Here is a 26144-nt window from a genome sequence, read left to right as displayed (position 1 = left end):
AGCAAAGCCATGCCCCAGCCCTCCCACCCACCTGGACCTGGAGGTGGGCAGCAGCCAGTCACAGGGGTCCACTCATATGTGAGGACGAGCCAGCGTGAGAGCCCACTTCTGCCCAGGCAAGAATCGGTCCAACAACATGAGCTGTGCAACCGGGTATACTGGGCCACTACCCTTGCCCTGGCACTTGCTGGCTGTGAGGCTGGCACCAAAGAACTTCTCTGAGCCTCAGTTTCCTCATCTGCAACCTCAGAGGGTGTTGGGAAGGCTAAGGAAGGTCATCCTGGGGCTGCACTTCACACAAAGCATTTACACCACCAGAAACGTGCTCCGAACCCGTCTGAAACAGCCTGAAATGACAGAGCCTCTTCTGAAGCTCTGCTGTCTGCTAAGCAGGTGTACTTTAGACCTGGCACACTGGTAACAGAAAACTAAAGGACAGAAAAAGAAATTTGGGTGGCTTATAAACATGCAGCACATTCCTAAATGTTATAAAGCACCCAGAACTTTCCAGAAACCTGGTATTCATTCTTGGGCCTGTGTGCCCCTTGAATGTTTGCCGGCTCTTGGGGTGCTTCATTTCTGTTTGCACCCACCCCTCTAGCCTGGACGGCAGCCCCTCGGGACCGGGGTGCTGGCTGCCCACCGCCTGGTCCCTGGGCTTCTGCTCCCCCACAGACGTCCAGGGAGGTAACGGGAGGCTCTGCTCCAGCTCTGCAGACTCGGGGTGCCACCTGAGTACCCTCCCTTCCCCTCCACTTCCCAGGCGTCCCAGGGGGCTCAGGCCTCCAACGACCCCCCAGGAAGCCTTCCCTGACCTCAGGCCCTCAGTGAGCTGGGAGCAGGCCGTCGGGACACGTATTTTCACTGTGTAGATCATGCCCACCCCTGCTTACCCCCGCCCCAAGCCCCCCACCACATGCCAGGCCTCCCCGACCAATGCAGCTCAGCCTCCTCACCTGGCTCCCAGCCCTCTCCTCCCAACCTTGGAGTCCTGGCCCCACAGCACCTTGTCCCCTCCCCCTGTTACTTCAGTGTCCCCAGCTCTCTCCTCCCTCCCCTCCCCCAACTTTCCACTGGACATTTCCAATGAGATGGCCCGGAGGGCAAAGCAGACTCAGCACGTCCAGGAGCCTCTTCCCAGCCCCTGAAGCCACCTAGCAGGGATGGGGGGTGAGGGGTGGGTTCTACTCAATCCAGGTGCCCAGACTTGGTGGACCCCCCCACCCCCCTCCTCTCCACCCCAGGTGGTTCACCTCTGAGATGCCCTGGTCCACCAGCAAGCCCCTGGCCCCTCCCAGCCCTGAAGAGGGCCTTCAGCCTTGTCTACACTGCAGTTTCCCGCGAAAGGAAGCAGCAGGGGCTTTGGAGTCCTACTGACCTGGGTTCAAATCCCAGCATGGCCACATTTTTGGTGGGGTGAGCTCCAGCGGGTGCCTTGCCCACCCCCGCGCCTCCCTTCTTCGTGAATAAAGCGGCAATGACAATCGTCTGGTCCGCGAGGCTGTCGCGGGGGTCGCCCGGGATAACTCATCTCTAACACCCGATCCTCCGCGCGCTGCCCGAGCAGGCTGACATCGCCCCCACCCCACCCCGGCTACATGGAACTGCGACGAAGCCGCACCCCGCGGCCTCGCTCCTCGCCGGGTGCGCCCTGCCCCGCGCCCCGGGGTCTCCGGGCCCCTCGCGCGCTGGCTCCGAGGCCGCAGGCGCCGCGCCGTCGGAAGGGCCTGGGTTCCCGAGGAAAAGCTCAGAGCGGCTGCCTTCCGGCCATTGTCCCCCGCCCGGCTCCCCAGCCACCTACCCGGGGACGGCGGGCGGCGGTGCGCTCTGCCGGTCCTGGCGCCGCCGGTACAGCCCCGACGCGGTGAGCGCGCGGAGCCGGGCGGCCATGGCGCGGGGACCCGGGACGCTCGGGGCGTCCTCCTCGTCCTTGTCCTCGTTCTGGTCCCACCAGACCGTCGGACCACCTCGGCGCCTCGCGCGGCCACCGCAGCCCAGACACCGGAGAGGCCGCGGGCGCCGCCCCCGCTCTGGACGGGAGCTCACGTTGCACACTCAGGTCTCCAAAGGGCAGCGGAGTCAAGTCCAAATAGAAAGGATATTGTTCTCGGCGCCGCGGGGGCAGCACGGGGAACGCTGAGGCTGGCAGGGTTGGGTATGGGCTGGGTAGGGGACTCCGGCTTGGCACGTCCCAGGCAAGCACCCAAGTGAGGGTCCTAGTGGCGGGCAGGACTTCTCAGGTGCCATGCATGCCAGGGGTCCCCGAGCCCCTTGACAGCCCCTGAGGAGGGCAGGAGGGGGCTGCGCCAGCTTAGGAAGGCTGGGAAAATTTAGAGGGTAAAGAAAAGCACTCCAGCCTGTTCCCTCCCCTGAGAGCCTGGGGGGGCGGGCAGAGGCCACCTTAGGAGATCCAGGCAGCCCCAGGCCCCTGGCATCCAGCCAACATCTAGCCAAACACCCCAAAAGAGGTCCACACTGCTGACTCTGCTTGCCAGGGAGACAGAAGCAGCGGGACCCAATAGAAGATCACTGGGCAGGCACCATTTTACAGGCATCTTTACCTAGAGAGATTGGCTGGGTTATTTGTGATCTAAGGCCAGTGTCTGCACTGTGGCCATTGCTGGTTGAGCAGTCACCACGGTCGGCAATAGAAGTCCAGAGCACTCACTGATTCCATCACCCTGCAATTCCTTTCCAGTGAGGTCAGAATGCAGGAGCAGTGTCTTCCTCCCCTTTCCAAAATAAAGAGGCAGTAGCTGTTTGAAAGACCCAATTCCGGGCAGAGGGGGTGGGAGAAAACCTTGGTGGGGGGGATGCCTGGGACATTCACATGCCAGACACACACCGCCAGAAATACACATCACACCGCAAATGCAAACATGGGGAGGTATTCATTAACCGCTCCGGAGGGTCAACTTCAAAACAGCTGGATAACTGGAAGCCTTGGGTGCCAGTATGGTTTGTAAATGCAGCTCAAAGTTATCAAGCACTGATCAATCCAACAAATATTTTTTTAAAGGCGGGGCCTCTGAGGCTAGAGAGCACCGAGAGGCTGAGCCGGGAGGAGTCTAAATGAAACCAGTACCCAGGACATCTCCCACTCTTAAGAAAGCTGATGGAGAACGTTTTGTGGCAGGAGCTCCAAGCCAATGTGGTGGGTCCAGGGCCCCTCTTGCTGTACCTCTCCCAGCCACATCCATGGGAAATCGTGAGCCAGAGAACCTGGAAGACTCACCCTGAGCCACGGTTTCGTCTAAAGGAGGGCATGTCTAGGGCTCCTGGGGCAGTGCACAGACACAAGAAGGAGACAGAAGCCACGAGGGTTTTAGATGACATCATTTGCAACTTCATCCCAAGGTTACCAAGCCCTAATCGATTCAACAAGTATTTGCTGTAAAAGGGGCCACCAGGGACTAGAGATGGAGAAACACAAAATCTGAATGAGCCCAAATTTCTTCAGCCTTAGTCCCCTTTCTACAGCCTGTCCTTTTGTAGGGACGGGAGGGGTCACACTGGGTCAGCGCACACAGTTGCAAAAGTACATAGTAAGCAAGAGGTCAGTGAAGACAGTAAGGACATCCGAAAGTTCACTCCTCTAAAAAGCAACGAAAAAACTAGCAAAAATTGTCAGCGTCAACTTTGTCTGAACTCTGGAAATCAATCAAAGGCTGCTTGCAACCTGGCGAGGATTTAGTCCAGGAAAATAGCTGATTCTCAACAGGAACAGCGAGCTTCGTGGCGTTTTCACTTACCCCTCTCCACAGCTCTGTGGCAGCCTTGAAAAATAAGAGGCTGCATTCCCAGTACTGGCACTGGAGGGAGCAGAATGGAGTTGGGGCTGCTAAAAAGTCTTATTCTCAAAAAGACTCATTATTTGACCTACCTGGTAGATTCCTTGGAAGCCCCCACTCCAAAGCCATATCTTTATTTGACCTCACTGAACTCGCCCACTGCTAAACCCTCTCCCCAGGGAGTGTTTGTCAAGTGAGGGATGGATAACAAGTAGGGCAAACAACAGAATAACCAAAAAGCTTAAAAGGAAAAGGTGGGGTCTGGGGTGGGGTGGAGGGCAGGACAGAAAACAGTTAAAAGATCGCAGTAACAGAGCAAGAGCCGAATCAAGAAAAAGTCTACTTAAAAGCAGTGGGACCTCATGGTGCCTGGGCCAGCCCCTCCCCCACCCTCACTGGCTTGGCAAGAAGCCAACCTGCACTCCCAGTGTGGACTTCTGGTCCCAGTTCCAGAGGGAGCACATGCGTCTGGCCCAATCCATCTCACGGTGGCCTGAGGGACTCACCATCCCAGAACTTGCCCTGTGTGTAGAGTTCACGGAACTCCCCTGCAGAATGCTGTGGGAAAGCAGTAAGTCATGCTGCCTAGGGAGAGGGACTGCTGGCTGTGGGACACAGAGTGCAGTGCCCTGGAGTGTAAGGAAACCATTTCCTAGGGGAGAGGGGACATTTGGAACTGTGTAAAAGAATGAATTCCTAGGCCCCAGACAAGAACATGCACAGAACAGATCAGTGAAGCCCCTGTGCTTTGGCCTGGGGCTATCCTCCAAACTCATTGCATGGATATGCCCTGAAGGAGAGCACTCTGCATGTCAGTCTGCAGAGACTAGAAAAGGTCTTTCGCTCTTTCCTTTTCTCTTCTTTTCTTTTCTTTTCCTTCTTTCTTGCTTCCTTTTTCTTTTTTCTTTCTTTGTTAACTCCTGGCAATCAAGGAAAGCTCTGTCATAATACTAATTGAATACAAGCCTAAGGAACAGATGCCTCAGAGTCTAACTTCCAATGATAACTCATTGAAATATCAAAATGTCCAGGTATCAACAAAGGTTACAAAATATACCAAAAAAAAAAGGAAGCAATGGCCCAGGCAAAGCAGAAGATTAAAGCATTAGAAGCCATCAGTAAGGAGAACATACCAGAAAAAGACTTTTAAAAAGTGGTCCTAAATATGCTCAGAGGGTTAAAGGAAACTGTGGACAAAGAACCAAAAGAAATCAGAAAACAATACATGAACACAAAGAGAATATCAACAGAGATATGGAAATTATGAAAAGAAATCAAACAGAGCTGAAGACTATAGTAACAGAACTTAAAAATTCCCTAGAGGAGTTCAACAGCAGATTGGAGCTGGCAGAAGAAAGACTCCGAGAACTTGAAGATAAAACTATTAAAATCATCCAGTCTGAAAAGGAGAAAGAAGAAAGAATGAAGAAAAGTGAACAGAGCCTGAGGAACCTGTGGGATACCGTCAAGTGTACCAATATCTGCATTGTGGAAATTCTAGAGAGAAAAGAAAGAGAGAAAGGGGACAGAGAGAATATTCAAAGAAATAATGGCTGAAAGCTTCTTCAATTGCCCCATGATGCCCAACAAACTCCAGACAAGATAAACCCAAATAGACCCACACCATGACAAATTATAATCAAACAGTCAAATACGAAAGATAAAGAATTCTGAAAGTCACAAGAGAGATATAACTTTTCATGTACAAGGGGACCTCAATAAGATTAAGTACCTATTTCTCATCGGAAACCATGGAGGCAAGAAGTAGTGGGAAGGCATATTTAAAATACTGAAACCAAAAATTGCCAAGACAGAATTCTATATCCAGTGAACTGTCTTTCAGAAATGAAAGAGAGGAGGCGGGGCAAGATGGCAGACTGGTGAGCTGTATGTTTTAGTTACTCCTCCAGGAAAGTAGGTAAAAAGCCAGGAACTGCGTGGACTGGACACCACAGAGCAATCTGTCTTTGGGCATACTTCATACAACACTCATGAAAACGTGGAACTGCTGAGATCAGCGAAATCTGTAAGTTTTTGCGGCCAGGGGACCCGCGCCCCTCCCTGCCAGGCTCAGTCCCGGGGGAGGAGGGGCTGTCAGCTCCAGGAAGGAGAAGGGAGAATTGCAGTGGCTGCTCTTACCGGAAACTCATTCTACTGATTCAAACTCCAACCATAGATAGACTGAGGCCAGACACCAGAGACTCTGAGAGCAGCCAGCCCAGCAGAGAGGAGACAGGCATAGAAAAAAAACAACACGAAAAACTCCAAAATAAAAGCAGAGGATTTTTGGAGTTCTGGTGAACACAGAAAGGGGAAGGGCGGAGATCAGGCCTTGAGGCGCATATGCAAATCCCGAAGCAAGGCTGATCTCTCTGCCCTGGGCACTTTTCCTTAATGGCCCTGGTTGCTTTGTCTATTAGCATTTCAATAACCCATTAGATCTCTGAGGAGGGCCGTTTTTTTTTTTTTTTTTTAAATCCTTTTTGCTTTTTCTAAAACAATTACTCTAAGAAGCTCAATACAGAAAGCTTCAAAGAATTGAAATTTGGGCACGTCAAGTCAAGAGCAGAACTAAGAGAGCTCTGAGACAAAAGGCAATAATCCAGTGGCTGAGAAAATTCACTAAACAACACAACTTCCCAAGAAAGGGGGGTGTCCGCTCACAGCCACCATCCTGGTGGACAGGAAACACTCCTGCCCATCGCCAGCCCCATAGCCCAGAGCTGCCCCAGACAACCCAGTGTGACGGAAGTGCTTCAAATAACAGGCACACACCACAAAACTGGGCGTGGACATTAGCCTTCCCTGCAACCTCAGCTGAATGTCCCAGAGCTGGGAAGGGGGAGCAGTGTGAATTAACAGAGCCCCATTCAGCCATCATTTGAGCAGACTGGGAGCCTCCCAACACAGCCCAGCAGCCCAGAACTGCCCTGGGGGGACGGCACTCACCTGCGACATAGCACAGTCATCCCTCAACAGAGGACCCGGGGTGCACAGCCTGGAAGAGGGGCCCACTTGCAAGTCTCAGGAGCCATACGCCAATACCAAAGACTTGTGGGTCAGTGGCAGAGACAAACTGTGGCAGGACTGAACTGAAGGATTAGACTATTGCAGTAGCTTTAAAACTCTAGGATGATCAGGGAGATTTGATTGTTAGGGCCACCCCCCCCTACCCGACTGCCCAGAAACACGCCCCACATACAGGGCAGGCAACACCAACTACACACGCAAGCTTGGGACACCAATTGGGCCCCACAAGACTCACTCCCCCACTCACCAAAAGGCTAAGCAGGGGAGGATCTGGCTTGTGGAGAACAGGTGGCTCGTGGACGCCACCTGCTGGTTACTTAGAGAAAGTGTACTCCACGAAGCTGTAGATCTGATAAATTAGAGATAAGGACTTCAACTGGTCTACAAACCCTAAAAGAACCCTATCAAGGTCAGCAAATGCCACGAGGCCAAAAACAACAGAAAATTATAAAGCATATGAAAAAAGCAGACGACATGGATAACCCAAGCCCAAGCACCCAAATCAAAAGACCAGAAGAGACACACCTAGAGCAGCTACTCAAAGACCTAAAGATGAACAATGAGACCCTAGTACGGGATATGAAGGAAATCAAGAAGACCCTAGAAGAGCATAAAGAAGACATTGCAAGACTAAATAAAAAAATGGATGATCTTATGGAAATTAAAGAAACTGTTGACCAAATTAAAAAGATTCTGGACACTCATAGTACAAGACTAGAGGAAGTTGAACAACGAATCAGTGACCTGGAAGATGACAGAATGGAAAATGAAACATAAAAGAAAGAATGGGGAAAAAAAATTGAAAAACTCGAAAATGGACCTCAGGGATATGATAGATAATATGAAACGTCCGAATATAAGACTCATTGGTGTCCCAGAAGGGGAAGAAAAGGGTAAAGGTCTAGGAAGAGTATTCAAAGAAATTGTTGGGGAAAACTTCCCAAATCTTCTAAACAACCATAAATACACAAATCATAAATGCTCAGCGAACTCCAAATAGAATAAATCCAAAAAAAACCCACTCCGAGACATATACTGATCACACTGTCAAACATAGAAGAGAAGGAGCAAGTTCTGAAAGCAGCAAGAGAAAAGCAATTCACCACATACAAAGGAAACAGCATAAGACTAAGTAGTGACTACTCAGCAGCCACCATGGAGGCAAGAAGGCAGTGGCACGATATATTTAAAATTCTGAGTGAGAGGAATTTCCAGCCAAGAATACTTTATCCAGCAAAGCTCTCCTTCAAATTTGAGGGAGAGCTTAAATTTTTCACAGACAAAGAAATGCTGAGAGAATTTGCTAACAAGAGACCTGCCCTACTGGAGATACTAAAGGGAGCCCTACAGACAGACAAACAAGACAGGACAGAGAGACTTGGAGAAAGGTTCAGTACTAAAGAGATTCGGTATGGGTACAATAAAGGATATTAATAGAGAGAGGGAAAAATATGGCAAACATAATCCAAAGGATAAGATGGCCGATTCAAGAAATGCCTTCACGGTTTTAACGTTGAATGTAAATGGATTAAACTCCCCAATTAAAAGATATAGATTCGCAGAATGGATCAAAAAAAATGAACCATCAATATGTTGCATACAAGAGACTCATCTTAGACACAGGGACACAAAGAAACTGAAAGTGAATGGATGGAAAAAAATATTTCATGCAAGCTACAGCCAAAAGAAAGCAGGTGTAGCAATATTAATCTCAGATAAAATAGACTTCAAATGCAGGGATGTTTTGAGAGACAAAGAAGGCCACTACATACTAATAAAGGGGCAATTCAGCAAGAAGAAATAACAATCGTAAATGTCTATGCACCCAATCAAGGTGCCACAAAATACATGAGAGAAACTTTGGCAAAACTAAAGGAAGCAATTGATGTTTCCACAATAATTGTGGGAGACTTCAACACATCACTCTCTCCTATAGATAGATCAACCAGACAGAAGACCAATAAGGAAATTGAAAACCTAAACAATCTGATAAATGAATTAGATTTAACAGACATCTACAGGACATTACATCCCAAATCGACAGGATACACATACTTTTCTAGTGCTCACGGAACTTTCTCCAGAATAGACCATATGCTGGGACATAAAACAAGCCTCAATAAATTTAAAAAGATTGAAATTATTCAAAGCACATTCTCTGACCACAATGGAATACAATTAGAAGTCAATAACCATCAGAGACTTAGAAAATTCACAAATACCTGGAGGTTAAACAACACACTCCTAAACAATCAGTGGGTTAAAGAAGAAATAGCAAGAGAAATTGCTAAATATATAGAGACGAATGAAAATGAGAACACAACATACCAAAACCTATGGGATGCAGCAAAAGCAGTGCTAAGGGGGAAATTTATAGCACTAAACGCATATATTAAAAAGGAAGAAAGAGCCAAAATCAAAGAACTAATGGATCAACTGAAGAAGCTAGAAAATGAACAGCAAACCAATCCTAAACCAAGTACAAGAAAAGAAATAACAAGGATTAAAGCAGAAATAAATGACATAGAGAACAAAAAAACAATAGAAAGGATAAATATCACCAAAAGTTGGTTCTTTGAGAAGATCAACAAGATTGACAAGCCCCTAGCTAGACTGACAAAATCAAAAAGAGAGAAGACCCATATAAACAAAATAATGAATGAAAAAGGTGACATAACTGCAGATCCTGAAGAAATTAAAAAAATTATAAGAGGATATTATGAACAACTGTATGGCAACAAACTGGATAATGTAGAAGAAATGGACAATTTCCTGGAAACATATGAACAACCTAGACTGACCAGAGAAGAAATAGAAGACCTCAACCAACCCATCACAAGCAAAGAGATCCAATCAGTCATCAAAAATCTTCCCACAAATAAATGCCCAGGGCCAGATGGCTTCACAGGGGAATTCTACCAAACTTTCCAGAAAGAACTGACACCAATCTTACTCAAACTCTTTCAAAACATTGAAAAAAATGGAACACTACCTAATTCATTTTATGAAGCTAACATCAATCTAATACCAAAACCAGGCAAAGATGCTACAAAAAAGGAAAACTACCGGCCAATCTCCCTAATGAATATAGATGCAAAAATCCTCAACAAAATACTTGCAAATCGAATCCAAAGACACATTAAAAAAATCATACACCATGACCAAGTGGGGTTCATTCCAGGCATGCAAGGATGGTTCAACATAAGAAAAACAATCAATGTATTACAACACATTAAAAACTCGAAAGGGAAAAATCAATTGATCATCTCAATAGATGTGGAAAAAGCATTTGACAAAATCCAACATCCGTTTTTGATAAAAACACTTCAAAAGGTAGGAATTGAAGGAAACTTCCTCAACATGATAAAGAGCATATATGAAAAACCCACAGCCAGCATAGTACTCAATGGTGAGAGACTGAAAGCCTTCCCTCTAAGATCAGGAACAAGACAAGGATGCCCACTGTCACCACTGTTATTCAACATTGTGCTGGAAGTGCTAGCCAGGGCAATCCGGCAAGACAAAGAAATAAAAGGCATCCAAATTGGAAAAGAAGAAGTAAAACTGTCATTGTTTGCAGATGATATGATCTTATATCTAGAAAACCCTGAGAAATCAACGATACACCTACTAGAGCTAATAAACAAATTTAGCAAAGTAGCGGGATACAAGATTAATGCACATAAGTCAGTAATGTTTCTATATGCTAGAAATGAACAAACTGAAGAGACACTCAAGAAAAAGATACCATTTTCAATAGCAACTAAAAATTCAAGTACCTAGGAATAAACTTAACCAAAGATGTAAAAGACCTATACAAAGAAAACTACATAACTCTACTAAAGAAATAGAAGGGGACCTTAAAAGATGGAAAAATATTCCATGTTCATGGATAGGAAGGCTAAATGTCATTAAGATGTCAATTCTACCCAAACTCATCTACAGATTCAATGCAATCCCAATCAAAATTCCAACAACCTACTTTGCAGACTTGGAAAAGCTAGTTATCAAATTTATTTGGAAAGGGAAGATGCCTCGAATTGCTAAAGACACTTTAAAAAAGAAAAACGAAGTGGGAGGACTTACACTCCCTGACTTTGAAGCTTATTATAAAGCCACAGTTGCCAAAACAGCATGGTACTGGCACAAAGATAGACATATAGATCAATGGAATCGAATTGAGAATTCAGAGATAGACCCTCAGATCTATGGCCGACTGATCTTTGATAAGGCCCCCAAAGTCACCGAACTGAGCCATAATGGTCTTTTCAACAAATGGGGCTGGGAGAGTTGGATATCCATATCCAAAAGAATGAAAGAGGACCCCTACCTCACCCCCTACACAAAAATTAACTCAAAATGGACCAAAGATCTCAATATAAAAGAAAGTACCATTAAACTCCTAGAAGATAATGTAGGAAAACATCTTCAAGACCTTGTATTAGGAGGCCACTTCCTAGACTTTACACCCAAAGCACAAGCAACAAAAGAGAAAATAGATAAATGGGAACTCCTCAAGCTTAGAAGTTTCTGCACCTCAAAGGAATTTCTCAAAAAGGTAAAGAGGCAGCCAACTCAATGGGAAAAAATTTTTGGAAACCATGTATCTGACAAAAGACTGATATCTTGCATATACAAAGAAATCCTACAACTCAATGACAATAGTACAGACAGCCCAATTATAAAATGGGCAAAAGATATGAAAAGACAGTTCTCTGAAGAGGAAATACAAATGGCCAAGAAACACATGAAAAAATGTTCAGCTTCACTAGCTATTAGAGAGATGCAAATTAAGACCACAATGAGATACCATCTAACACCGGTTAGAATGGCTGCCATTAAACAAACAGGAAACTACAAATGCTGGAGGGGATGTGGAGAAATTGGAACTCTTATTCATTGTTGGTGGGACTGTATAATGGTTCAGCCACTCTGGAAGTCAGTCTGGCAGTTCCTTAGAAAACTAGAGATAGAGCTACCATTCGATCCAGCGATTGCACTTCTCGGGATATACCCGGAAGATCGGAAAGCAGTGACACGAACAGATATCTGCACGCCAATGTTCACAGCAGCATTATTCACAATTGCCAAGAGATGGAAACAACCCAAATGTCCATCAACAGATGAGTGGATAAATAAAATGTGGTATATACACACGATGGAATACTACGCGGCAGTAAGAAGGAACGATCTGGTGAAACATATGACAACATGGATGAACCTTGAAGACATAATGCTGAGCGAAATAAGCCAGGCACAAAAAGAGAAATATTATATGCTACCACTAATGTGAACTTTGAAAAATGTAAAACAAATGGTTTATAATGTAGAATGTAGGGGATCTAGCAGTAGAGAGCAATTAAGGAAGGGGGAACAATAATCCAAGAAGAACAGATAAGCTATTTAACGTTCTGGGGATGCCCAGAAATGACTATGGTCTGTTAATTTCTGATGGATGTAGTAGGAACAAGTTCACTGAAATGTTGCTATAGTATGTAACTTTCTTGGGGTAAAGTAGGAACATGTTGGAAGTTAAGCAGTTATCTTAGGTTAGTTGTCTTTTTCTTACTCCCTTGCTATGGTCTCTTTGAAATGTTCTTTTATTGTATGTTTGTTTTCTTTTTAACTTTTTTTTTCATACAGTTGATTTGAAAAAAGAAGAGAAAGTTAAAAAAAAAAAAAAGAGAAAAGACAAACAAGGAAAAAAAAAAAAAAAAAAAAAAACGATGTAGTGCCCCCTTGAGGAGCCTGTGGAGAATGCAGGGGTATTCGCCTACCCCACCTCCATGGTTGCTAACATGACCACAGACATAGGGGACTGGTGGTTTGATGGGTTGAGCCCTCTACCATAAGTTTCACCCTTGGGAAGACGGTTGCTGCAAAGGAGAGGCTAGGCCTCCCTGTATTTGTGCCTAAGAGTCTCCTCCTGAATGCCTCTTTGTTGCTCAGATGTGGCCCTCTCTCTCTGGCTAAGCCAACTTGAAAGGTGAAATCACTGCCCTCCCCCCTACGTGGGATCAGACACCCAGGGGAAGTGAATCTCCCTGGCAACGTGGAATATGACTCCCGGGGAGGAATGTAGACCCGGCATCGTGGGATGGAGAACATCTTCTTGACCAAAAGGGGGATGTGAAAGGAAATGAAATAAGCTTCAGTGGCAGAGAGATTCCAAAACGAGCCGAGAGATCACTCTGGTGGGCACTCTTACGCACACTTTAGACAACCTTTTTTAGGTTCTAAAGAATTGGGGTAGCTGGTGGTGGATGCCTGAAACTGTTAAACTACAACCCAGAACCCATGAATCTCGAAGACAGTTGTATAAAAATGTAGCTTATGAGGGGTGACAGTGGGATTGGGAATGCCATAAGGACCAAACTCCACTTTGTCTAGTTTATGGATCGATGTGTAGAAAAGTAGGGGAAGCAAACAAACAGACAAAGGTACCTAGTGTTCTTTTTTACTTCAATTGCTCTTTTTCACTCTAATTATTATTCTTGTTATTTTTGTGTGTGTGCTAATGAAGGTGTCAGGGATTGATTTAGGTGATGAATGTACAACTATGTAATGGTACTGTAAACAATCGAAAGTACAATTTGTTTTGTATGACTGCGTGGTATGTGAATATATCTCAATAAATGATGATTAAAAAAAAAAAAAAAAAAAAAAAAAAAAAAAAAAAAAAAAAAAAAGAAATGAAAGAGAGAGTAACACATTCCCAGATAAACAAAAGCTGAGGTCATTCATCACCACTAGCCTGGCCCTACCACAGAAGCTAAAGAGAGCTCTGCAGGTTGAAAGGAAAGAGCAATAGACAATATAGGTGGAAGCCGCATTAAGAAATAAAGATCTCCAGTAAGGGTAATGACATGGGTGAATATAAATGTCAGTACAGTTGTATTTTTAGCTTGCAACTTCACTTTTTACTTCCTGCAGGATCTAAAAGGCAAATGAAAAAATGTAATGACAGATCAATGGTTTTGGACTCACAATGTATAAACATATAGTTTGTGATAAGAACTACATAAAGATGGGGGACAGAGGGTTATAGGAACATAGTTTGTGTATAGTATTGAAGTTAAGTTGGTATCAAAGCAAACATGAGTGTTATATATTTAGGATGTTAAATTTAAGCCCCACGGTAACTACAAAGAAAATATCGGAGCATATGCAAGCTCATAGAGACTGAAATTAGAGTGCAGGTTGCCAGGGACAGGGAGTAAGGTTGAAATAAAAGGATACTAGACAGTAATTTGATTCTACATGAAGAAATAAAGAGCACCAGTAAAGGTAAGAAAATAGTTAATATAAAAGATATAAATGTTTTGCTTATAACACTTTTCTACTTTCAATTTAAAAGACAACTGCATGAAGTAATAATTAGAAATCAAAGATGACAGGCACACAATGTATAAAAATGTAATAACTGACAATAATAGCATAAAGAATGGGGGAATGGAGCTATTTATACTATTGAAATCCAAACTAGATTGTTATAAATTAAAATATAATGGCAATCCCCAGTGCAGCAACTAAAAAATAGCTCAAAATATCTATTTAACACAAAAGGAGGCAGTAAGGAGGAACTGAGGAACAAAAAAAGGCATAAGACATATAAAAAACAAATAGCAAAATGATAGATACGAACACTACCTTGTCAGTAATTACATTAAATGTGAATGGGTTAAACTCTTTGAATAAAAGGTAGAGATGGCAGAAGGATTAAAAAAACATGATCCAACTGTATGCTGTCTATAAGTGACTCACTTTATGTTCAAAGGCACAATAGGTTGAAAGTTAAAGGATGAAAAAATATACCAAGTAAATCTTTACCAAAAAAGAGCTAATGTGGCTGTACTAATCTCATATAAAGTAGACTTTAAGACAAAAATTGTTACTAGAAACAAAGAAGGATATTTTATAATGATTAAAGAGTCAATCCATCAAAATATATAACAATTATAAACATATATGCACCCAACAACGGAGCCCAAAATACCAGGAAGGTAGAAACAGACAACTCAACAATAATATTTGGAGGTTTCAGTACTTGACTTTCAATAATGGATAGGACAACTAGCCAGAAGCTCAGGATGGAAACAGAAGTCTTAAAAAACAGTATAAACTACAACATGTATGTATAGAACACTCCACACAACAAATAGCAGAGTATTCTTCTCAAGTTCAAGATAAATTAGACCATGAAACAAGTCTCAATTATTTAAAAGGACTGAAATCATACGAAGTATGGCCTCTGACTAAAATCAAACGAAATTATAAATCAATCAGTAGAAATCAATAACAGAATAGGGAACTGGGAAATTCATAAACATGGAAATTAACAACACACTTCTAAGTAACCAATGAATCAAAAAAGAAGTCACAAGGGAAATTAGAAAATACTTTGAGATGAGTGAAAATGAAGACACAACATACCAAAACTTATGGGATGCAGCAAGAGCAGTGCTTACAGGGATATTTATGGTGGCAAATGCCTCGTTAAAAAATAAGAAAGATCTCAAATCAATAACCTAAACTTCTGCCTTAAAGCAGTGGAAATAGAAGAGCAAACTAAACCCATAAAAATGTCTTGGAAATAGTGTTTATGGCTGCACAACCATGTGAACATACTAGAAAACACTGAATTGTACACTCTAAAGTGGTGACTTTCACGGTATGTAAATTATATTTTAATTTTTTAAAACTCACACACATAGTGTGGAATGCAAGAACACAGCTCACTAGAGGCCGGGGGGGCAGGCCAGAGCAGCCGTGGGCAAGCTGTGAGGTGGTCCCCTTGGCCAGGTGGTCAGTGAGCACACAGCGGCACCCCCAGAGCCAGCTGCCCTCAATGGGCTGGACCTCCCTGGGGGGCTGGAGATCATCGGCAGAAGCTCCCTTGTACTCCTTAGGTGAATGACATATTCCAACCCTCTTGCCTCACAGGAAACTGGATTGCAAAGGATTTTATTGTCTTTGTTTAAATCTTGAGCATCGGGGGAGACGATGCACACTTGGTTTTACAGGCAGATATTCAGTCATATCATTGAGGATCCAGGTATGAATTCATCATCAGATATTTAAAGAGATACGTAAGTGCTATGAACAAGGGGGACACCTAAGGTGCCTGCCACTTTGCACCCCACCCCCCAAACTTGGGAATGAAGTCCTATGGAAGGTTTAAGTGTGGAATCAGCACATCATAGATGGAGCAGAGAGAAGCAGCATTGCTGGGAAGGCAGGTCAGGCACAGAGGATGGGACGCTGGGCCCCTCTCTGTGGTGCCGTCCTGGGCCGTCTTGATAGATTTTCAGGAATTTTGCAAATTGGTAGACATCAAGATTGTAGCTACAAACCAGCTCCGCACCTCCACTGCACAGCATTGGGCGGTCAGAGGGACAGTGGGATAGCACCAGACACAGAGGTGAAGGCCAAAAGTTGAGGGGCCACGGGCAGTGCCAACCCTGGCCCTGTCTGGGGCTTGGGGTCAGCTGTGCCACACCTCACAAGTCACAGGCTTGTCATCCATTTCACACTTTCCTTTAAACCCATGACTCCCCCATGGCCCTTTTGTTGTCCCAAGGGCTCTGGTGACCACCCAGCTACTGCTTGAAAGGTTCTCTTGCTGAAGGGGCCACTGGGTGCCCTCCCCAGGAAGGTGGAGAACAACCGGGGGTGCTGTCAGGGTGGAGGATGGCAGCAGCAGAGGTGGGTGGGTTGGTGATGTGAGGGCACCTCAGTGTCACAGTTTGCTGATGCTGCTCTTATGCAAAATACCAGAAATGGATTGGCTTCTACAAAGGGGGTTTATTTGGTTACGCAGTTACAGTCTTAAAGCCATAAAGTGTCCAAGGTAACACATCAACAATCGGGTCCCTTCACTGGAGGATGGCCAATGGCATCCAGAAAACCTCTGTTAGCTGGGAGGGCACATGGCTGGCAACTGCTCCAGAGTTCTGGTTTCAAAAGGGCTTTCTCCCAGAACATTCCTCTCTACGCTGCAGCTTCTCGGGGCAAACTCTGGGCTAGTACCTCCAAAGCACCAGCAAAACTCGGCTTTCAACAACCATCTTCAATATGTCTCTGTAAGTTGCGGCTCTGAGATTCTTCTGTGTGTGAGCCCCTTTATAAGACTCCAGTGAACTAATCAAGGCCCACGCTGAATAGGCAGGGCCACACCTCCAGGGAAATATTCAATCAGAGGTCACACCCTAACCAAAGGTGTCACTCACATTTGGGTGGGTCACATCTCCATGGAAACAACTAATGAAAGAATTCCAATCTAATCAACACTAATGTATCTGCCCTCACAAGACTGCATCAAAGATAATGGCATTTTGGGGGCATAATACATCCAACCCAGCACACCCAGTGTGCACTGCACCAAGCCTGGGCCCTGCACAGGATCCTGAATATGGCGGCCTCTGTGACGACAGTTCCACCCCACAGCAGGCCAAGTCACTGTGAGCCACACCCCAGACTCCATCTAGAGGGGGGACACTGAAAGGCCTGGCCCTGGGGAGATGAGTAACCTGACTGAGCCTTACGATCCTCCCCGTAGAACAAAAGTCTTTGGACTGAGGGCTGGGGCTGGGCCTCTTCTCTTCTGACAGCACCCCTCTGTCCCAGCAACCACACTCCACGCCTCGCCAACCCCTGCACCAAGCTCAGCCTGCCCCTGGGCTTTGGACTCTCACATCCAACGCCTCTGCCTCCCAGTGTCCCCCTGAGATTTGCCACAGCCCTTCAATCACCTCCTGGCCCAGAGCAAACCCGCTGTCTCTCCCATGCCTGGGTCCCTCTCGGTGCCACACACCAGGTGTTATCCCGGACCCCGCAGACGACCACTCAAGTCCTGGAGGTTGCCCCTGCCAAGGCCCCTCCTCTTCTCCATCCCCACCGCTGCTGCCAAGCAGCCCCTCTCCATGTAGCACCCAGGAGCGTCATCCCAAAGCGTGGGACTCTGTGTAATCCTCCTGGTTACTCTGCAGCTCACAGCACTTCAGTGGCTCCCGCTGGCCCCAGGACCAAGTCCTCCTGCGTGCTCTGGTCTGTAGCCCTTGAGAGAGTCGGGGCTGCGAGCTGTGGGCAGGGAGAGCCCCTGGAGGTTAGTGAGCAGAGAGGTGCACGATGTGGGGGTCACTTCGGAAGACCAGCCTGATTCCAGGCAGCACAGGCTGACACCGGGAGACCCAGGAATCTGTGGGCGAGCCTGACACTGGTCTGAGAACCCCTGGCATCGCAGGGGCAGTGGACAGGAGGGCAGGGTGGCATGGCCCCAAATGAAGAATGAAGCGCCATCACTCTGGGACAGGACAAATCTTGCGCACCTCAGAGGGGAGGCCTGATGGCAGGTCTGCACAGCGCCCTGCCCTGCAGCCACCAGCTGCCCGAGCCCTGTGGGTGGAAGGGAGGGGAGCCAGCCCCGGAGCCACCCCGGGGTAGGGTGGGTGTGGTAGAATCAGCTGCACAGGGGGGTGTAAACTTACACTCACAGTCTGCTCACAGCTGCCAGCAGAAAAATATGCATGGGCAAAAGCACTGAAGGAACCACCAAAATGGGTGGCTTTTCCCTGTCCTTTTATGTTTCTGTTTTCCCCTAATTCTCTATAATAAGCAGTATTACTTCTCCAAGGAAAAACCCGAGCCAGTGTTCTCTAAAGGCTCCCTCTTCTCCCCGCTGTGGAATTTCACGATCGGCAGGCTGGCCGCGACTCCCCCACCCGCCGGGTTCCTCTTGCCAGGCTATGGGCCAGCTGACATCTTGGGTGCCTCCTTCAGGGCCCTGGGGTGGGACCTTGAAAGCTCTGGGGTTGGGGTGGGGGGCAGCTGGCAGAGGAGGCCTGTGGGGAACGGGAGGGGTGATCCCTTCAGCCCAGCCTGGACAGGGCACTACTGCCAAGTAGGGAGCTGGTTGTGCACGCAGCCTCGGTGCTGAGGCTGGGAAGGAAGGAAGGATTGGGGAGCAGGAAGGTAGCTGCCAGGGCAGCAGATGATGTCTGGGGCCAGGATATATCCTATTTCGGGTTCCCGGTACTGCCCTAAGACCCCAATCCCAGCCTTCTCAGTGATGTCAGGTTGTGCAGCTCTGCGGGCTGGGGGCTGCTCTGGGTGTCTGTTAGATTTGGGGCCCCCACCTCGCACTCTGTGGCTGGTCCCTACTGCTGGGCTCTGCCCCCCACTGCCCAAGCTGGGTTCCCAGCAAAGCCCCAGGGTGGCCCTGCAGGGCCAGGGGCTCCCCTCCTGGGCCCCACAAGCCCCCCACCTCGGGGGGTCGTGCAGAGGGGCAGCCTTCAGCCAGGGCTTTGCACCAAGGGGGCTGCCCTGGGCCTCGGAGACCAGCCACCCCCACCCAGCCCTGAGTCATTTGCTTGTCTCCAGCCATGTTCCAGAAAGGACTGCAGAGGCCAACACTGTCTGAATGCTGGGGGCACGTGACCTGCCTGGGGAGTCACTCAGCATTTGCCCCGGTTACCTCATCTGTAAAATGGCAACAAGGCGCTGCAGAACCAGGCTGGACCAGCCCCACCAGCCCCGTACAGTCCAAGGGGGCGGGCACAGTTCTGGCAGACCATTGCCAAAGGCATTTACGGAGAGGGAAACTGAGGCTCGAGAAGTGAGGAGGGTGGGAACTGGGCAGAGGAGCCTGGCAGCCGGGAGGAAGCAGACCGTCTGGGGTTTCACCTGTGCCCTTTGATTGCTGTGTGACCTTGCACGAGCCCCCAACCTCTCTGATCTCTAAGCGTTCCTTCGGCGAGGGGGCATCATTTCCCCAGCTCGAGGGGGTAGGGGGGAGGGATGCGCTGGGGAAGGGGATCAGGGGTGGCGGGGACCCCCATCCCCACAAACGCTGAGGCCCAAGGAGCCGATGCCGGGATACCCGCCCGGGGAGCGCGTGGGGGGCTGTTACCTGCCCGTCATGGTGGCCGCGCGCCGGAGCCGGGATCGCCTCCCGCGCTGCCTCCGCCGCCGTCGCCAGCAGAGCGCCTGCCCGCCGGTCCGGGGCGCGGGGCCGGGAGACGCCCAAAAAAGGCCACGAGCCGCTCCGCCCGCAGCACTGGGAGGGGATGGGGGGGGGAGCGGGCGGGGGAAGGAGTGTCCCACCCCCCTCCCGCCGCGGCCCCAGCCCCGGGGAACACCAGAGCGCGGCCGGTGGCGCGCGCGGGTCAAGTCCTTCCAGCCCGGGCTCCCCTGCCACCTCCCGGATTCCGAGCATACTTTTCCTTTTAAAGGGAGGGAAATTATAATAAACGCCAACATCCCCCCCACCCCCCCAACACACACGCCCCCGCCCGCCCGCGCTCCCCCCTCCGCCGCCCCCCGCAGCCCAGGTCCGCCCACGCCTGCCCGTGGTCTGGGCGCGACGCTGGGACCCCCGCCCGGAGGTCCCCACCGCGACCCCCGGGCAGGAGAGAGAGGTGGCCTGAGCGCATTCACTCCTCACGCAGACGCTGCTACGCCCCGACTCCCCCTCACCCCAGCAAGCAGCCCCTAAGGTCGAGGGCCCCCCCCCCCCTTTTTCAGGGGTTGGGCTCCACTCTGCAGAAACACCCTTCCAGGCCAGGCCAGGGCCCCCTGGGGAAAGCCGCATTTCGTTCACGGGTGCGGACCGGGTCCGCTCATCTGGCAAAGGTAGTCGCCATGGACAAACCAAAAGCTGGTGACGCTGCAAGCCCTCCTTTATGCAATGAAGCGCTGTTGACAAGCCAGGAGCCCTTAAAACGACCTGGTGACATAATACCATCCAGGGACCCTATTCTGAGAAAGTATTCCGGTGAAAAAGCAAACGGCAATCACCCTTCCTTAGAGGCAGACGTTTCTAGCTGTGCGGGAGTGCGGAGCTCCTTATTGGCAGCAGCCCAGCTAGCACCCTGTGGAGCCAGGGCAGGGCAGACTGATGGGTTAACCTGATTAAACTGGGAAAAATTATATGACCTCTAGTCGTGGCAACAAATAAGGACTATCTACAAATGACTGTACAAAGTAGCAACCCACAAAGAAAATAAACCAACGGTAGGATTCGGAAAGATGAGCTGATGGTAATGAAGAGTTGCATCTGCAGCAACTTGCTGTAAGCTAGGAAAGAGAGGCACCTGTGCCTAAGTCGCAGGTTGACACAGTATGCTGGGCAGTTTTTAATTTCTCTGCACAATTGCGTCTTAGCTGATTCCATTAACTGTAATTTGATGGCTGGTTAAACAAAGTCTGGATAATTTCTTGGCTCAAATGCCTGTTTAGGGAGAAGTGCCTTCTATGAGTCCCCGACAAGGAGTGGGTGTGCTAGGGACCATGCGTCAGAAATCGACTGCTATGTGCTTAGTGCAATAGCGGGTTCCTGCAGGGACCAAGGAGGATGAAAAGGAGAAGGCAGAACCCCGGAGGCACCTGCTCTCTCCCAGGCCTGGGCTGGAGCCGAGCGGGCCGGGATCTGCCAGGGTTGCAGTTCCCCCACCCACCCAACAACTCGACTGCACACCAGGAGCTACCATGGAGCTGGGGGCGGATGCTGAGGGTGAGTGGTTCCTAAGCTCACTCATTCATTCCAGAGATTCATGAAGTGCCCACTCCATGCCCCCTGCAGGGAACAAAAAAGCATGGAGTGTGCTTTCATGGAGTTTACCTGGGAGTGACAGGGGGCGGCAGACAATGAACAAGTAAACAAGCACATAAACATGAGTTTAGACAGCGACAAGAGAAGGAGGTTGAGGCCAGCTGCTTTAGTGTGAAGGGTAGGGAAGGTTTCTGAGGAGGTGACGGTTGATCTAAAAGCTGATTGAGGAAAAGAGCCAGCCACACCACCATCTGCTGGGAAAAGTATTCCGGGCAGAAGGAACAGCAAGTGTGGCAGCCCTGAGGTGAAAGGGGCTTGGAGTGTTCGGGGGTCAGAAAGAAGGCTGGAGCACACAGAGGGAGGGGATGTGGAAAGATGAAGAGGGGGGCCAGGTGGTGTTGGAAGTGTGTGGATTCCACTCTTTGAAAGGTGTGAGGTGTCAGCAAGGAGACCCAGCGCTCGGTAACAGCTCAGATGGACCTCAAAAATGTGATTCTGAGTGAAGGAAGCCTGATGCAAAAGAGCAACAGTTCTGGGATTTCATGTCCATGAAGTTCTAGTCTCCTTTATACAGAAGTTCTAGTCTCCGTAATCACAGAAACTCTTTTAAGGTGTACAAATCCAGAATGGTGGCTTTGTAGTTAATGTTTGTGCATTTCATAGAAGGTAAATGTTACCTCAAAAGAAAAAATACTGGAAACTAAAAACTGAAGTCTAGTTAATGATGTGCATCCTGAAATATTTATGTAGAAAAGTACTGATGTCTGCAACTTACTTTAAAGTGTATTTTTTTTTTAATGACAAGATGGATTGATGAATGGGAAGACGCAGGTGGCAAAGTGAGTCTAGTAAGATATTCGTGGTGGGATCTGGGTAAAATTCTTTCAACATTGCTGGACATTTGAGATTTTTCATAATGAAACCTTGGGGGCACTCTGGCTGCAGAGTGGCGGCTGTGAGGGGGTGGGGTAGACGCAGGGACAGCCTGGCCATGTTATTGTGAGTGCTAGGGAGTGGGGTCACGGGTGGTGGCTCAGAGCAGGGACACTGAGAAGGGGTCAGACTCAGGGTCCCCTTTGGCAAATTGGATGAGGCATGTCAGAAGTGGGCACGATGGCCAAGCAAGTCCAGGTGATTCCAGGTTTTCTTGCCTTCCTGGATGTTTGCCTGAAGCAGAAAAGAAAGTGGGTGGGCAGGAGGAAATGGGGTGAGGGGGTACCCAAGAGTTCCGCTCAGGCTGTGCTACCTTTGTGAGGCTTTTTGCACATCCAGGGGGAGGGGGCTGTGGGTCCACAGCTCAGGACAGAGGTGGGACCTATAGCATAGAGGTTATCCCTGAGGGTGTCTGAGCAGCCAGAGGAGAGAAGAGGGATCAGCTGAGCCCAGCAAAGTTTAGGGGAGCAGCAAGGGGGGCTGAGCAGAGCTGAGCAGAGCAGCCAGCGAGTCAGGAGAGCATCGCAAGGGGCCACAAAAGGCCCAGGCAGGAGCTCCAGGGAGAAGGGGAGTCATTTCTCCTTCTTGGGCACCACTGAGGGTGCAGAAGGAGGACGGAGAGGGGCCGCTGGGAAGCAGGAAGAGCCCCCTTCCCTGCAGTCTCTGTGGGTGGTGCTCCCCAAAGGGGGGCAGCCCACCCCCGACAGGGAGAACGGAGGTCACAGAGAATGGAAGTGAGGAAAACATGAACTCCTTTTGTAACAGAGAAATTAAGGATGAACAAATAATTAGGATGGCCCATTATATAGATGCCTTAATCACTATATAGAAACCTTTTTCTTACCTTTCAGTATATTGTAGAAGAGCCAAAAATAAATACCTGAAACTACTGAAACCCACTGACCTGTAACCCAGAGGCCTTGATCTCTGACGATGATTGAATAACTATTTAGCCCGTATCTTGTGATTGTAAACCCTCGTGACTGGTCCTTCTTGTACCCCCTCATCCTGTTTTTCAACTTTGAAGTCTTGTGATCACCAAAGACAGCCAGCTAATGTTTATTACTGAAGGAACGTGAGTCAGCCCAGGACTAACCCACCCCAATCCCTAACCTGTCTTACTAGATGGAGCTGGGTCTTGCCAAAATGGGCCCGCCTGACATACACAGTGGCTTAAACCCTAACCTATAAATGACTTATACCTTGCTGTGACACTAAAAATCACACCCATCCACCATTTTCTTACATAGGTTCTCTGACTAAGTATGTAATCAACCTACAGATGTTCAATCATTTTTCATCTCTAACCTCATCATCTCGAGCCATTGGACTCATTATCCTAAAACCTGCCCATTGTTTCATACTATAAAACTATCAGAGTTACTGCAGTTTGTGGAGACAGATTTTAGGCCCATAGGACTTCTGTTCTTCTTGCTTCACATAGCAATTAACTCTTTCTCCCTTTTGAAACCCCAGTGACATAGATCAGCCGCTATGCACAGCGGGCAGAGAACCCCACATTTGAGTGGTGTCACCTGGAGAAGTTTTGCTCTGAAGGGAAGAGACAAGGGCAGTAGCCGGGGGTGGGGAGGGGTGCGGGACCCAGGATGGAGTTCGTTGGGGTGGGAGACACTGACAGACATTTGGAGGGTGGGGTTTGCACCACACACTGGATGTGGTGATTCACGGTGGTTCCCCATGGGACAGATGGGCCCTGAGGGGGCACAGACTGGGGAGTGGGATTTCAGCAGACCCCCTAGCTGATGGGCCAGGTTTCCACAGGGAGACTCGGGGGCTGTTCTAGAAGGAATGGAGGTGCAGGGTCTCCCCAGGTGCAGACTTGGCTCCCCTCTGGGGCACCCCTGACCCTCCTACCCCAGTGGATACTGGTGCCTGTGTCAGTGCAGAGGGTCCAGGGGTCCTGTGGGTGGGGACGGGGTCTCTTGGGGCCAAAGGACAGGCCTGAGCTTTCTCTTGATCATCGTGACCCAACCAGTAGCAGGAGGGCAGGCAGAGCCTGGGGATCTCAAAGTGCTTTGAGGGGTTCCAGCTGGCCTGCCCCCAGGTCCAGAGCCACGGCTGCTCCTGGTGACCACGGGGACTGGAGAAGACCTTGCAGCCCCGAGGGACCGATGACATCCTGTCTAAAGATGGCCAAGGGATGGGAGCACCTGGCTTCGGCATGTCCCTCCTAAGGCACTGGGACCCTGTAGACATTATCAATACAGGAACCAAGCCGAGTCAGCCGGCTCCTTCGAGTCGATTCCGAAAGGGGCTGTGAAAGCTTCCAGGGAAGGCAGGGAAGTACCCCAGCTGCCTGCAGAAGTGGGGATCTGCCCACCCCACTGCCACCACTCAGCCCGGGCTCCCTGGGCTTTGGCAGCACTCCCAGCCCACCCCAGCCCCATGTGGCCCAGACACCAGAGCACCTGCTGGCGTGAGAAATACGTTCTTCAATGTTAAAACAACAGCAGTCCAGTATACACACACCACCCGACTAGCACAAATCGCCCAGAAAGTATCATCCACTCTTTCTTTTAACACCTGTAGAAAAAACCACAAGAGACCCTGTTTTTTTTTCAGTCCTGGAAGAATCCAGAACCCTCCCTGAGAGTCTGACTTGCCCAGGGCTGGAGCTTCTGGCTCTGCCTCCTTCCCAAAGGCGGCCTCCCCTTGGCTTTGGAGAGGAAAACACCAGCCCACGCTACTTTCTGCTCTGGAGCTGTCATGATTCAACTCGCAGGTTTGGAACGAGAGGGGCAGAGGACAGTTCCCCACGAGAGACATTTTTTTTTCACCTTAACCATCATCAACTTGGTCACCCTCTCCCCCCAAAATAAAACCTTTGCATGCCTGACCTTGTGGCCCTCCACCTGCGTGTCCAGCAGCCTCTCCCGGCTTCTAAGACTGTTCCTTTCCCCTGCAGAGGGTCTTTTAGCTGCTTCTGGAGCATTCTGACAACAAACCAACCAGAACCTCACCAACCCCAACAACCCCAACCGGTCCGGGCTTGGCCTGACCCGCAGGAGGCGCGGCACGCGGCCGGGTGAGCGGGCTCCCGCCGTCCGGGGCCACCTGCCCAAGGCTGACCCGGGAGCACGGACCCAAGAGCAGAAGCCGCGCGTGTCACTACCTCGGTGGCTGGGACGCGGCTCCGCCTCTCCTGCTGCTTCCTCCCCGAGCACGGCCGCCCACGTCTGGGGGGGGAGGCGGCAGCTGCCCCAGCGGCTTGGCACAACCTCGCGCAGGAGCGGGCAGCGGCTGGGCGCGTCCGGCCACCGCGGGGGCACCCAGGCGCGTGGGCCTCGCCCCCCCCCCCTTTTGCGGGAGGTCTGTTGCGGGGCGAGGCCACTCTCGGGCCAGGAGAGGACAGAGGAAGCAGAGGAAGGAAAGGCCAGCCTCTCCGGGGGTGCGCCTGCTGGGGGGGCCACGGAAGGCCCCTTCCCTCCAGGCACCGGCAGCCAGCGCCGCAGAACAAAAGGAGTGACAGCTGCGCTCTGCGTGCAGAGGGGCGGCTGCCAAACTGAGCCTTCACTGGGCCCTAAGTCCGTGAGCCCCCGCGAAGCCCAATGCTTGCGACACGTGCATTTGCCAAAACTTTAGCCCCACGGGCCACGGAGCACGGAAAACCTGCAACTACTTCGAATAACCCAAGAACAGCTAACATGCCTTCTTCCCAATTAGTGTTTTCCCCCAAAGGAGAAAAAATCTCAGGGTTACTTAGATTATTTTGAATTAATTATTTTATGATCATCATGTCCCCCCAAAAAGATAAGTCCCAAGCGCCAGCGTCTCTGAGTGTGACCTTATTTGGAAATGGGGTCCTTGCAGATGTAGAGTGT

The 26144-nt window shown here is 49.2% G+C and overlaps 1 protein-coding gene across 5 annotated transcripts in view; it reads right to left on the bottom strand.

The window, feature by feature from the left end:
* LIMS2 (LIM zinc finger domain containing 2) overlaps positions 1-25379 on the bottom strand; it is a 46285-nt gene extending 20906 nt beyond the window's left edge. Inside the window, exon 1 of one of the 5 annotated variants that reach the window (XM_037848848.1) lies at positions 25161-25379. In XM_037848848.1, the coding sequence (XP_037704776.1) occupies positions 25161-25255 (95 nt within the window). In that variant the 5' untranslated portion in view covers positions 25256-25379. Of the gene's footprint in view, positions 1-1378; positions 1513-1801; positions 2511-2561; positions 2750-19728; positions 19893-25160 lie in introns of those variants that run through there. The other 4 variants (XM_037848851.1, XM_037848852.1, XM_037848849.1 and 1 more) reach the window with 4 other exon arrangements.
* Positions 25380-26144: the final 765 nt, after the last annotated feature.

Source organism: Choloepus didactylus, chromosome 9 (genome assembly GCF_015220235.1).
Source record: "Choloepus didactylus isolate mChoDid1 chromosome 9, mChoDid1.pri, whole genome shotgun sequence".
In the NCBI taxonomy this organism is placed as follows: Eukaryota; Metazoa; Chordata; class Mammalia; order Pilosa; family Megalonychidae; genus Choloepus; species Choloepus didactylus.
The sequence above is the reverse complement of the archived record's forward strand: the minus strand, read 5'-3'. Positions and strand labels throughout refer to the sequence as shown.